This window comes from Cydia splendana, chromosome 7, assembly GCF_910591565.1.
Source record: "Cydia splendana chromosome 7, ilCydSple1.2, whole genome shotgun sequence".
NCBI classification, from domain to species: Eukaryota; Metazoa; Arthropoda; class Insecta; order Lepidoptera; family Tortricidae; genus Cydia; species Cydia splendana.
This window is the reverse complement of record NC_085966.1, coordinates 8,173,521-8,186,584: the sequence shown is the minus strand read 5'-3', so window position 1 is coordinate 8,186,584 and position 13,064 is coordinate 8,173,521. Positions and strand designations below refer to the sequence as shown.

Here is a 13,064-nt window from a genome sequence, read left to right as displayed (position 1 = left end):
CACCAATATGACAAAGAACATGACATACAAATTAAGCATAACTAATAATTATCCAGTCATTTGATTTTTGTGGCCACGCCACAAGACTTGCGACACAATGAAAATAAATAAATAAATAAATATTAGGGGGACATCTTACACAAATCAACCTAGCCCCAAACTAAGCAAAGCTTGTACTGTGGGTGCTAGGCGACGATATACATACCTATATATAGATAAATACATACTTATATACATAGAAAACACCCATGACTCAGGAACAAATATTTGTGTTCATCACACAAATAAATGCCCTTACCGGGATTCGAACCCAGGACCATCGGCTTCGCAGGCAGGGTCACTACCCACTAGGCCAGACCGGTCGTCAAATGCGTACAGATGTAGTGCATAATTATTTCCATTCGTATTTTCACGGAAACGTCCGGACGTGTTTTGCTATTTCAGTCAGTCTCGGTACAAAAAGTACTGAGGTTGACTGAAGTAGCATGACAAATACCAAAGAGAATTTGAAATAGAGGCGGCTTGTCAGGGTAAATTAATATGTAGCCATAGTAAATTTACTGCCATCTTTCGACAGAAGATTAAAACTGTTAGAACGCCATTTGACTTTGATCCTTATTCTTTCACTGATATGTGTTAACTTGTTAAATATTAACGCCATCTGGGCCATTTTATTTAAAGTGGTCTCCTACACCTATTTTTCAAAATTGGGATTTTTTGTGTTATTTCTACTCAGAATCACGAGCTCTTTCTATCCTAATAGGAGAAAAAAAGTGTCCCAAGGTTTTTTTTCCACTCCGTTACCATTTTTGCATAGACTTTGTATGGCGGTTTCGGAATGGAAAGATCGAAAAATGTATGGAAATCTTGGGACACTTTTTTTCTCCTATTAGGATCAAAAGAGCTCGTGATTCTGAGTAGAAATAACATAAAAATCCCAATTTTGAAAAAAAAGTGTAGGAGACAACTTTAAATAAAATGGCCCATCTACTCGAAACTAGGCCTAAGGTATGGTGCAATCTTTTCGAGCGATGGCGCCATGACCTTCAGTCTACTCTTGAGTAGATGGCGTTACTATTAATATATAACAACTTGACACATGTGAAAGAATAAGCATCAAAGTCAAATGGCGTTCTAACAGTTTTAATCTTCAGTTCTGTCGAAAGATGGCAGTAGATATATGTGGCTACATAATTTACCATGACAGTAACTCTCTATACACTCTATTCTCTTTGCAAATACGAACGTTTCCGAGAAAATACGATGGAAAACAATTATGCACAACATCTGTATCTCGCGGTCGGCTGTGCTAGGAACGGTTCTAGTTGAGCCAGGAAGCCACGATGCGCCGCACCTCTTGCTTCGTCTGTGTCATTCGGATGGTGTCGGTGGTCAACCAGCCCTGCATGTCGAAGCAGTGAGATGCCCTGCACAGACAACGGAAGAAAAATAAAGTTCTGATCTCTAAATTAGCGTAGTATCATTTTTGAACTAATCGTCTGTTTAGTTAGGTATGATGATTTACTATTACGCTTCCTATTGGGGAAAAAAACTGGAGAGCTTACTAGATGGTATTACAACAATACAAGCGAATGTCAAAGTACCGATACAAAATAGTGAAACGATGTAATTTTGTACGGTATCTTGATATTTGCTGACCTGATAACGCCATCTAACGAGTTCTCCAAGTTTCTTTTTTCATGGGAGGAGTGACAAAGTGAATATATTATATTACTTGTTTCATGACTTGTCTTGATACAATCTAATCAGAGATTGATTTAAAAATCAAAGTGCAGATTCTTATCTTCAACCCTTTGAACGCCAGACGGCCAAGGTATATGCGTTGCCCCGGACGCAGGCGATCGCGATTATTTAAGCGAAATTGAACTTTACGGAGTCCCGCGTAAGTCCCTATTGCATTGGCGAAGCTGACGGCGCTGTAGCTGTCGTTGGCGCCCTTGGCACAGAATAAATAATAGTACTAGGTACAAAACACTCACTCTAACAAAACGCGTCTGTTATGATCAGGACAGATATGGCCGCTAGGTGGCGGCAGCGCCACGCGCGGCTTATGGCTAATAGCCACCAAAATTGGTGTGGAACGGATGTATATACTTTTTGCTACCTGTAGCAAAGGGACGAAATCGCGGAGTGACCCACGCCTGCCCGTGGCAAGACTTGTCGATGACGACCACAGCCGAGCCGTCTTTGTCCTATCCTAAAAACTGAAAGTACTTATCTGCTCACCTAGGCACAGTGATAGTGGGCGAGTTCTCCTTGAGATCGTGTTCGTGCACGCCCAGCGCGTGCCACGGGTCGTAGTTGCCGTGAATGTTGATGGTGTTGTTCACGTTTGGTTCCAGCCCGCCGAACATCAAGATTCACTCGGTCCACTTATGTCGCACTATATCTACTCACCTAGGCACAGTGATAGTGGGCGAATTCTCCTTGAGATCGTGCTCGTGCACGCCCAGCGCGTGCCACGGGTCATATAGTTGCCGTGAATGTTGATGGTGTTGTTCACGTTTGGTTCTAGCCCGCCGAACATCAGATTCACTCGGTCCACTTATGTCGCACTATATCTACTCACCTAGGCACGGTGATCGTGGGCGAGTTCTCCTTGAGATCGTGCTCGTGCACGCCCAGCGCGTGCCACGGGTCGTAGTTGCCGTGGATGTTGATGGTGTTGTTCACGTTTGGTTCCAGCTAGGGATTGCAAATCGGTTATAACCGTAACCGAAATAATCGGTTATAACCGAATATTTTGACAAAATTTCATAACCGAATATTGGAAATTCGAATAACCGGTTACGGTTATTTTCGGTTATTTATTTATGACTTAAATTCTATGTTTTTTTTCATCTAATGAATACAAAATCCTGCCTTTTATGGCTGTGACGTGACGCCTGTAACTATATTTTTTGTCATGCGTGTTCTTTAATAATGAAAATATAGGTACCAAATTTTCTTCCCTTATTATGAAATATTTTTATTGAATATTGTATCACGTCCAAGGTCATATTTTACTTTTTCTGTGTTTTGTGTGTTTTATTAAAAAACGAAGACTTATACTCACATTCCCTAATACTTTACCTTTATTTTCGTATTTTTTTAATAACTTTATTGTAAATTTATCATTTATTGTTTAAAATAACCGTAACCGATTATAACCGATATTCGGTTATTTTTCGGGCATAACCGTAACCGAAACCGGTTATGAAGTTCGGCCGGTTATTGCATTCCTTAGTTCCAGCCCGCCGAACATCAGATTCACTCGGTCCACTTACTTATGTCGCACTATATCTACTCACCTAGGCACGGTGATCGTAGGCGAGTTCTCCTTGAGATCGTGCTCGTGCACGCCCAGCACGTGCCACGGGTCGTAGTTGCCGTGAATGTTGATGGTGTTGTTCACGTTTGGTTCCAGCCCGCTGAACATCAGATTCACTCGGTCCACTTATGTCGCACTATATCTACTCACCTAGGCACGGTGATCGTGGGCGAGTTCTCCTTGAGATCGTGCTCGTGCACGCCCAGCGCGTGCCACGGGTCGTAGTTGCCGTGAATGTTGATGGTGTTGTTCACGTTTGGTTCCAGCCCGCCGAACATCAGATTCACTCGGTCCACTGCGTCGTAAACGAACTCCTCGTCGAATCTGTAATGGCACTAACGTTTGATACGTATGTATGTATGTATAAACTCTTTATTGTACAAAACACAAATTTATGGGACAGGATAGGCAGTACAAAGGCGAACTTATCCCTTTAAGGGATTTCTTCCAATTAACCTTTGAGTAGATGAGAATTGATGAAGAACGGTAGACAAATATATAGCACTGTGTACAATAGGCTAGAGGAAAGTCAATAAAATTATAAAAGAGGGCAAAAATGAATATACTTTCACGTTTCACGTTTGAAATAGAGAAATACAGTCATAAATATTGTTTTAAGTAACTAAAAATGTTGAATCCTGTTATAAAAATATTTCCCGTCGCGTAAAATTTTGTTTAGTTTACGAATTCACCGCTAGATGTCGCTGTTCCGCCTAGTGAAAATTCTGAATCGCGCTATTAAGATTTTTCTTCGGATAATGACTCCAGACGCCTTCACGTTTTGTTTAGTTTACAAATCCAACGCTAGATGTCACTGTTCCGTCTAGTGAAAATTCTGAATCGCGCTATTAAGATTTTTCTTCAGATAATGACCCCAAACGCCTAAAATTAATATTTAGTTTACAAATCCAACGCTAGATGTCGCTGTTCCGTCTAGTGAATATCCTGCATCGCGCTAGTAAGATTTTTCTTGAGATGACCCCAAACGCCTAAAATTAATATTTAGTTTACGAATCCAACGCTAGATGTCGGTGTTCCGTCTAGTGAAAATCCTGAATCGCGCTATTAAGATTTTTCATGCCATTTATTTATTTAATCGTATGGCAAACATATTTTAAAATAGAAACAAATATGTACAATCAGATGTCTACACTAAGACCATTCAGCCACTTTATGGCTTCGTCGCTCAGGGTGATCAGGTCTTCGGGAGGACCGGCGACATAGCGCGTTATAGGGCAGTCTTGGATTATATGCTGGATGGTTTGGGCTTCCGCACCGCAGCCGCAGCCCGGCCGGAGAGTTCACCCACCATGCCATAATGACCCCCGTCGCGTAAAGTTTTAGTATAGTTTACGAATCCAACGCTAGATGTCGCTTAAAACACTGGGCAATTTTCAGTCTGCGTCTGTACTTAAATATTTTGTTATAGTTCGGTTTTTTTTTAGCATTACAAATAAGGTAAACAATCTTGATGTGTCTTTTAATTGAAAACACGTTTTAAAAATAAGTCGCGGCAAATATGTAACAATTATGAATCTAATATGATCATTTATATGTATTTATATTCTTTTGCTTTCATAAGTATAATAGTTAAGTGCATGATGCTAATAAAAACCGGGCAAGTGCGAGTCGGACTCGCGCACGAAGGGTTCCGTACCATAATGCAAAAAAAAAACAAAAAAAAAGCAAAAAAAAAAACGGTCACCCATCCAAATACTGACCACTCCCGACGTTGCTTAACTTTGGTCAAAAATCACGTTTGTTGTATGGGAGCCCCATTTAAATCTTTATTTTATTCTGTTTTTAGTGTTTGTTGTTATAGCGGCAACAGAAATACATCATCTGTGAAAATTTCAACTGTCTAGCTATCACGGTTCGTGAGATACAGCCTGGTGACAGACGGACGGACGGACGGACGGACGGACGGACGGACGGACAGCGAAGTCTTAGTAATAGGGTCCCGTTTTACCCTTTGGGTACGGAACCCTAAAAACGAACTATAGCAGGATTAAACTCTTACGTCTCTGTGAAAGCCTTTTTGCAAATGTCGACGTAGAAATCGACGCTGAGCCATATTAAGGGATCAAATACTGTGCCACTCCTGGGTGCGGTTTGGTAGTACCCGTACTCTGTACAAGTCTGGTAGTACCAAGCTCGAGCTAGAAAGTAAAATAATAATTATTCCATATTATCAGAAATGCATTTACTTATTTAGAAGGCCTGCGAGTGAACGCGAGACGCTGTATCATATGTAGGTATATGAGATAATGTCTACTAAGGAGCTATCCTTATTGACCGAGCGTTAGCGAAGGTATATCCGTTTCAGCTTGGGCAAAAATGCTTCCTATGTCCGGATGTTCTACTCTGCAGATCGCATTTCTTAACCGATTATCGTGAAATTTATTAGTGAACAGGTTCGGTAGTTAAGTAGATTAATTTTGCAAAGTTACTTTTTTGAAAAAAAAAACTCGATGGTGTAAATTGCTAGTTATGAATACTTACAGTTTGATCGTGGGTTACTGTAGGTATTAATCAGTACAGAATATGCCATATTCCAGCAAGTCTGCAATCCAGCGGTTTGGGCGATGTAACCCCCAATCTTTTGCATCGGGGTGGTGCCTAAAAATTAAAACGTTAGTTCAGTGTTTTTCAAACTGTGGGTCGCGACCCCTCAGGAAGCCTCTGCCAGCCTAAAGCAATACATAATCGAAACATTTTGTTCGTACTAAGGGGGTCGCGTCATGAAAAAGTTTGAAAAACACTGCGTTAGTTAATAATAGCGCCATCTGTTGACACACTTTTAATTAGCTTAATAACCGCTGTAGGTACTAGACCCAACCCTAAATTAATATATAAAATTGCATGACAACTTTATGAATTAATTCATACATAATGTGACCATGCAATTTTGCAGTTCGGTATACAGTCAACATCAAATATGTACATATATAGTGACGGCCAAAGTGGCCAAATATATCGTAACTAGAGATGCCACGAATATTCGGCAACTATTCGGTATTCGGTCTATTCGGCCACTTTGCCGAATATTCGGTATTCGGCCGAATGTTGCCTACTATTCAGCCGAATACCGAATATCTGTTGCACCTACCTAAAAAGAAAAATTACCTACACAAAAAAATAACCAAAATAATAACTAGGTATATTTTTTATTTAAAATGTATTCTTTTTAAAATGTATTTTATTTTTATCATAGGTCTGATTTTATTGACTCTAACTACATTAATTAATTCTGTTCATCAAAACATAAATCTTAGCAAACGTTGTGCTTTGTTGGCGAACAGTTTTCATACTAATTGTGACTCAAAATGTTCGCATGACATGCCGAATATTCGGTCGCCAAATATTCAGTATTCGGCCCAGAGAGCGGCCGAATATTCGGTATTCGGCCAAATTCACTATTCGGGGCATCTCTAATCGTAACACACCTTTGTTACCACAGAAATAAGACTGTGTTTCGATATCTATTTGATACCGACTGCTCAAAGTGGAACCGTGCGCGTTGGAGGGTCTGCCATCTTGTGACCTAAATTGAAAACTTCAACTTGACATTGTCACTTCATGCCAATGAAATAAGCTGGTGGTACCCCCAATAGTTCACGAGCGCTCCCTTGTGCCTGCCTGCCATCTACTGGCATTAAACAAAAACTTAAACTTGACATTCAAATTCGCGCCGAACAAAGGGCTCCTGTGCTGCCCTACAGTTTATACATGCTCCCTATATGAGGTTTTAGCAATCAGAGGGCCTGCCGCGTACCACGTTCGACGTCGCACTTGTAAATTCGTACCTACGTATAAGTATGACAGGGAGGCAACACGTCGAACGTGGTTCGCGGTAGGCAATCCGCAGGTGCCATACCGTAAATATCTCCGGCAAAGTTGTTGCAAATGGCTAGAAGGTCGCCTGGCCGTGCCGTCTGCACGCTACCGGAGAATCTCCAGCTGATCAGACCGGAGAAGTACCCTAGTTCGTATACGTCATCGTAGTCTAGAAGTGGCGTGCATAACCTGTAACATAGGGTTAAATATTGATTGTAGAAGAGGTGAGATGCGAGAAAAAAAAAGTGATTCAGAGTTTTTTGAGTAGGTTATCGTTTACGAGTAGGAGGTATTCGTCAGTGCAATATATAGATCGTACCTACACCATGGCACATGGCATGGTGAGTTTTCTCTGTGACGTGATGAACTCGGTGCTTTAACCCTTTGACCATGCACCAAACACAACTGACGCGCGCTGCTCCAGCCCAATATCAACCTTCGTGCATTTCGACCAGATTGACGATGACGCGCCGCACACGATAGGCGTGGCGTTCAAAGGTTTAAAAGTGAGTAATTCAGGATTACGTACATTACCGTCTTTACCAGGTCTTTACCATAAGGGCACACGGGGCCCGTGCCCAGGGCCCCCATCCTCAGCAGGCCCCGAGATCAGACAGTAACAGTATACACAGACGCAGACGCATCTGCATGTTAAAAAATAAGTGTTCCGTGAACAAAGTTTGTACGGAGCACTAAAAAATTGATTTAGTAACAGTATATTTGATTGATTACCCATAATAAATAGAAGGTCATAGTAGAAAAATGTTAGTTCAATTTGCTTTCTTTACTTTCCAAAAGGGCCCCAAATTATTATGTGCCCAAGGGCCCCAGCATAGTTTAAGACGGCCCTGATTACGTACCGATAGGCCTGTTCTAATTCACGCCGGCCCTCCTCGGTCTTCACAGCTTCCACGGTGTCCAATATGCCTTGTCTGATGGTCGATATGCACTGCTCGCCGCCTTCCGCGTAAAACGCGTCGTGTACTACTTCCAAATATCCTGGAATTTAAAAATCTTATAATCTGTACAGTGCCGGATTTACCAGTAGGCAGAGTAGGCTGAAGCCTAGGGCGGCAGATTTTAGGGGGCGGCAATTTTGGGTAAAAACAAGTATTTTATTTGCTTTCCAGATAGGGTCGACCAGAAATTTGCCGGTCCCCTGTTTTTTTGTAAAAGTTAAATAACAAGCATTATTTGTCGATTTTGCCGCCCTCTGTCATGACAAGACCTTTATATTGAGACAGACAGACGGCCGGACGGACAACAAAGTGATCCTATATGGGTTCCGTTTTTTCCTTTTGAAGTACGGAACCCTAAAAATATACTATTTACGTTATTTTTATCGAAAAAAATTCCTCCGGCGCGCCTCACTCTAAGCTTTATATCTGCATACATCTCGCAACTATATCAAGTTTGGTGTCTTTTTCGTGTAATTCGAGGATGAAGAATTCATTTCTGTGACTAAATTTTCACTCACCCATACAAAAAATTCGAGAAATTCAAAATTCAAAAAATTTATTATCATTTTCTTTTTTCAAAAATCCTCTACAAAATTTAAACTATGAGGATTTGCTATTATATAGAAAAAAAATACATGTGAATAGCCCAGTTATCCTACTATACGGAAAGTAAACTTTTCAAACATTTTTTTTCATAACTCTGTTAAAAAAAATGATAGTTTGTAAGGTATGTATCTATGGGCCTTAGTTGCCTGATAATAAATGTTATTTGATTTATTTTGATATTTTGATAGCCTCCTTGGTAAACTGCACGGAGAATATGTCTACGTAGGTAGCGCATCTTCCATTGGAGGCAGAATCTCTAACTGGAGATTTCTTTTTTTAAAAGTACTTTTCGGCACTCTTTTACACTCGTACTTGTACCTGATCTAAAATGAGTAGCAAAATACTGTGCATTTTTTAAAATAACGTCTAGGGGCAATTCATACCTCGTAATTCAAATCTGTCCATACTTACCAGGGATGTAACGGATGTGGTTTTATCGGAACCGAAAACGGAAACAGATGCTTTCGATTTAGTTTAACGGAACCGAAAACGGAAACGGAACCGAAAACGGAACCGGAACCAGAATCGGAGCCTGACTTTTTAACGATGTAGTCGTTTTCCCCTTTCTAGAATAAACCTTCAGACAAAGTTTACACTTAGTCGTGTCCCCACTAACTTCATCAAAATAGTTCCAAATCGAACTTGATTTCGGCTTCATTGTGCGTTTTTTTACACACTAACATTCACCTCACACACTACACACAGTCAGTAGTCAGTACACAACAGAACACATACGATTTTAGTTTTAATAACACGAATACAACAAAGTATACAAACAAACAACAAATTTGCGTAGCACGTGGCAAGCGGGGCGATGAGCGACTGACTGGTATGAACCTGTTTGTTTTTGATGTACGCCGCCGCCGCGCGAAGCATTGACATCCGTTATAACTTCCGTTTCAAACATAACGGAACCGGAACAGAAACGGATGTGTAATACCAAACGGAAGTTCCGCCTTAACGGAAACGGAACCAGAGCTCCGTAACATCCCTGATACTTACTATTGTAAGACTTTTACTTGTCATACAAGACAATAACAATTTTTTCCAATATTGGCAACGCCTGCTCAGTATTGCCTTGTTTGCCGTATTTAAACCCCTCCGTTATGGCGGGTTCAGGATATGCGCTTCAAGCTTGAAATACGCTTTTTTCCCTTTCCACACAAAAAAGAAACAGTGTCGCAACCTGAAAAGGCGTGGAAGAATGGCAAGACTTCTGACCTTTCTGGTCCTGTAAAATAAATTATATTTATTTTACAAATAAAAAAAGCTTGTATTTAGTCTCAGAAATGAATTCTTCATCCTCGAATTACACGAAAAAGACACCAAACTTGATATAGTTGCGAGATGTATGCAGATATAAAGATTAGAGTGAGGTGCGCCGGAGGCACTTTTCCCCCCCTCCCCTGCCCACCTGCTGGGGGGAACCTCTTGGTAACCGGGCTTAATCAGCTCAGATCACCCCCAGGAATACCTGTTCCAAGCGGTTTGCTTTGTCTCCAAAATGCAAGGTCCCCTTAGAAAACGGGACCTTAGATCTCCTGCTACGATAGCGCATCGTCATTGAGTTACAAAAACGGCCCATATAAACTATATGTATCTAGAATAGTGACGTCACCTTATATGCATTTCAATATGGCTATGGTGTGTTGTACTATAAAATTAAAGGCCTCTGATTGGAAAGTACTTTAAAAAGCTATAAGCGAGGTGTGGATAGGGGCGGCAAATCTGCATAGCCTACGGGCGGCAACTGTCTAAATCCGGCACTGAATCTGTATCTGACTTTTTAACACAAAACCTAAAGACAATAATAATAAAAAATACCAGTGAAGTCAACTTCTCCTTTAATCGGTCCACTCGATGCTACCACCCCCTCGACCAAGTGTGGGTACCGCTGTTTGAACCACAGCGCCATGTTGGCAGCATAGGAGCCTCCGTAGAGGATGAACTTGCTGTCAGCGAACTGAGGCACTTGCTTCATGTTCTGGATGAAGTAGGCGAGGTCGGCCAGGGCTTGGTCGACGTTTAGGAAACGCAGGTTTTCGGTGGTGAAGTTTCTGTAAAAAATGACGTAGCTGTTGTGGTGGAAAATAAAGTTTAAGTAGTTAGGTGTGAAGTTAATGAGATTACGTTGTTCCCGCAGGGTGGTATAAGTTTACGCACGTGTATGGCACAGTCTCGCCGTAATACCGGTGTTCGGTGTACACCATATAACCGCCGTTCTCGCGAGCCATCTCGAACATGTTGCCGGCGAGCAGCCACCCCGCCGCGATGTTCCACTCGCCGCCCACCATAATGAAGACTGGCGAGCCTGGGCCGGCGAAGAATTGTTCGTTGAACATGTAGCGCTGAGGAGAACAAAATAGAGATAATAGGTACTAGATCTAACGCCAGCGCGTCATTCGAACATTGCGCATTTGTGCATAAGACAATTGAGCATGATAGTAGAATGGTGACAAATGATCAAAAGCTTGTAAATTGGACATGAGGACGATTGTTAAAACGAAAGCGAGCCAATCGTGCAGTGACTGCACAACTCATCGACCAATCGCGTTGTGGCATTCTTGCGCACAATGCGGCAAACGGGCCCTTTACTTTTGAAATCATTGCTCTAGGTTGTATTGGAGAAGATAGTCCACAGGAAATGTTGCCAATTACCATCAAAAACGTGTCCGAGTTCTGCGGATTAAAGTGGTCCAGCGGCATTGGGATGTAGGTCTCGAAGACGTTGCGGGTGCTCATGCGAGCCGTCTCTGGCGGTGGCGGCATGTCATAGCGCAGCGGGGGTTCCACCACTCGCGGGTCCGGTACCACTTCTGCACTGGTGCTTGCTAACAGGAACAGCCATAACTGGAAAATAATAGACTACGTTAACATTTTTATAAGGAGTGAAGAGCGAAGAGCGGTTCTGTCACACAGGCGCGGATCCGAACGCGGACCTCGGTACCTATAACCCCATGTCGAGTCCGATGTAGTTGAAAAGGTTTAAATGTTGTTATTAACGGTATCGGCCTGTCAGTTAGAACAAAATTTTGACAGTTCCGAACAACTGACAGGCCGATACCGTCCGGCGGACTGTTAATCAGTGGGCCCCTTAAGAGCCCATCAACGTGCACACTAGCGCCACTGCTAAATAATCGTGATAATTTAAATTTAACGAAAGATATTTATAAAAGGAGGCCTTTACGTACTGTATTGTATATTTAAGTACCTTTTCAATACATAAAATTAGTTTTTATGTTACTGTATTCGTCAGTATATGCGTCCAAAGTTAAAACGGCCGTTTTTGTTTTGAGTTCATAGATCGATGAATCCAGCAACATAAAACCTATGTATATTTTACGTAGGTACATACTTTATTTAAACAAAAGGTTAATGGTATATAAACAATCATACAAAAATAACTTAAATATATCTAAATATTAAAATATTTTAATCTAAAAGACCTCGGCGAATTGTACCGGGTGCAAAGGTACCCATCACACTTGCCGCATTACCACGTTGGATAGCGATGGCCAGCCTTTGCACCAGGTACGAACCCGCGTGTAGGTAGGTAGATATTTATCTTACTTACCAAATACATGGTGCTATTAATCAAACTTCACCGTAAGAATCACATACACATTCTGATACTATTGGTATTTGATTAATGTTCCTAATTATCATAAGCCTGCGATAGTGTTGAATATTTAGTTAAACAATACTTATCGCTATCGACCTAGTATGTATCAATCATAACGATTAAGAGATAAACTGACCCAACTAAGCCAATGATAAAACGATAAGGTTAAGAAATTGTAGGGAATACCTATTAGTATTTTTCTATTGGTTATTTTCAATGAAGGGTATTTTGTTAAATTTGTTTAACTTAAAAACCATTTACCGCCAAAAATGTCAAACTACGCGCGCGCTTTTGTTGCAGATTTATTGAATTTACTATTTATTTTTCTATGTCACATACGATACTGATATAAAAGTCATGGCAAATATTGTTGCAATAGCTCTATAGGTACAGTATACTACCCACATAAAAATATTCGTTTCTTTCTAATAGTGAAAGGAACCTAATGCTTAAGTTACAAAGATTTTTGTTTGCAACTGAGTGGCGCGTGACTGAAGGCGCGCTGCTTCTACTAAGGTTTTTCCTAGCATTGATGGCGATGGCGATGTAGTAGGTTTCTTTTTACTCTAGCTAGTTCAATTAAGTAAATAATAGCTACTTTAGAGAAAGACAATATGTGTTGCAAAAGAACTTTGAAATAACTACAATGTTGCTGTATGTTTTACAGCAGGTATAGATAGACATTAGAAGCGCACTCTATCTTACCTAA

At 41.0% G+C, this 13,064-nt stretch overlaps 2 protein-coding genes across 2 annotated transcripts in view; both read right to left on the bottom strand.

Annotated features, from left to right (window-relative positions):
* LOC134792106 (venom allergen 5.02-like) overlaps window positions 1–13,064 on the bottom strand; it is a 197,619-nt gene that overhangs the window by 169,387 nt on the left and 15,168 nt on the right. The gene's annotated exons all lie outside the window — the stretch shown is intronic.
* Window positions 1,297–11,578, bottom strand: LOC134792105 (putative serine protease K12H4.7). Its single transcript, XM_063763295.1, has 9 exons — window positions 11,392–11,578; window positions 10,897–11,081; window positions 10,558–10,790; window positions 8,029–8,167; window positions 7,209–7,357; window positions 5,834–5,950; window positions 5,352–5,490; window positions 3,482–3,655; window positions 1,297–1,427 (listed from the first exon to the last, which is right to left on the bottom strand). Exons 1-9 carry the CDS (start codon window positions 11,500–11,502, stop codon window positions 1,322–1,324), a joined length of 1,353 nt encoding a protein of 450 aa, XP_063619365.1. The 5' UTR covers window positions 11,503–11,578; the 3' UTR covers window positions 1,297–1,321.

Excerpts from the sequence above, each read along its gene's own strand:
- LOC134792105 (XM_063763295.1), bottom strand. The coding sequence starts at position 11,502 with ATGCCGCCACCGCCAGAGACGGCTCGCATGAGCACCCGCAACGTCTTC. Across the intron at positions 7,358-8,028 it reads GAATTAGAACAGGCCTATCG|GTTATGCACGCCACTTCTAG; the intron begins GTACGTAATCAG and ends CCTATGTTACAG. Across the intron at positions 5,491-5,833 it reads CAGTAACCCACGATCAAACT|CTCGAGCTTGGTACTACCAG; the intron begins GTAAGTATTCAT and ends TTTACTTTCTAG.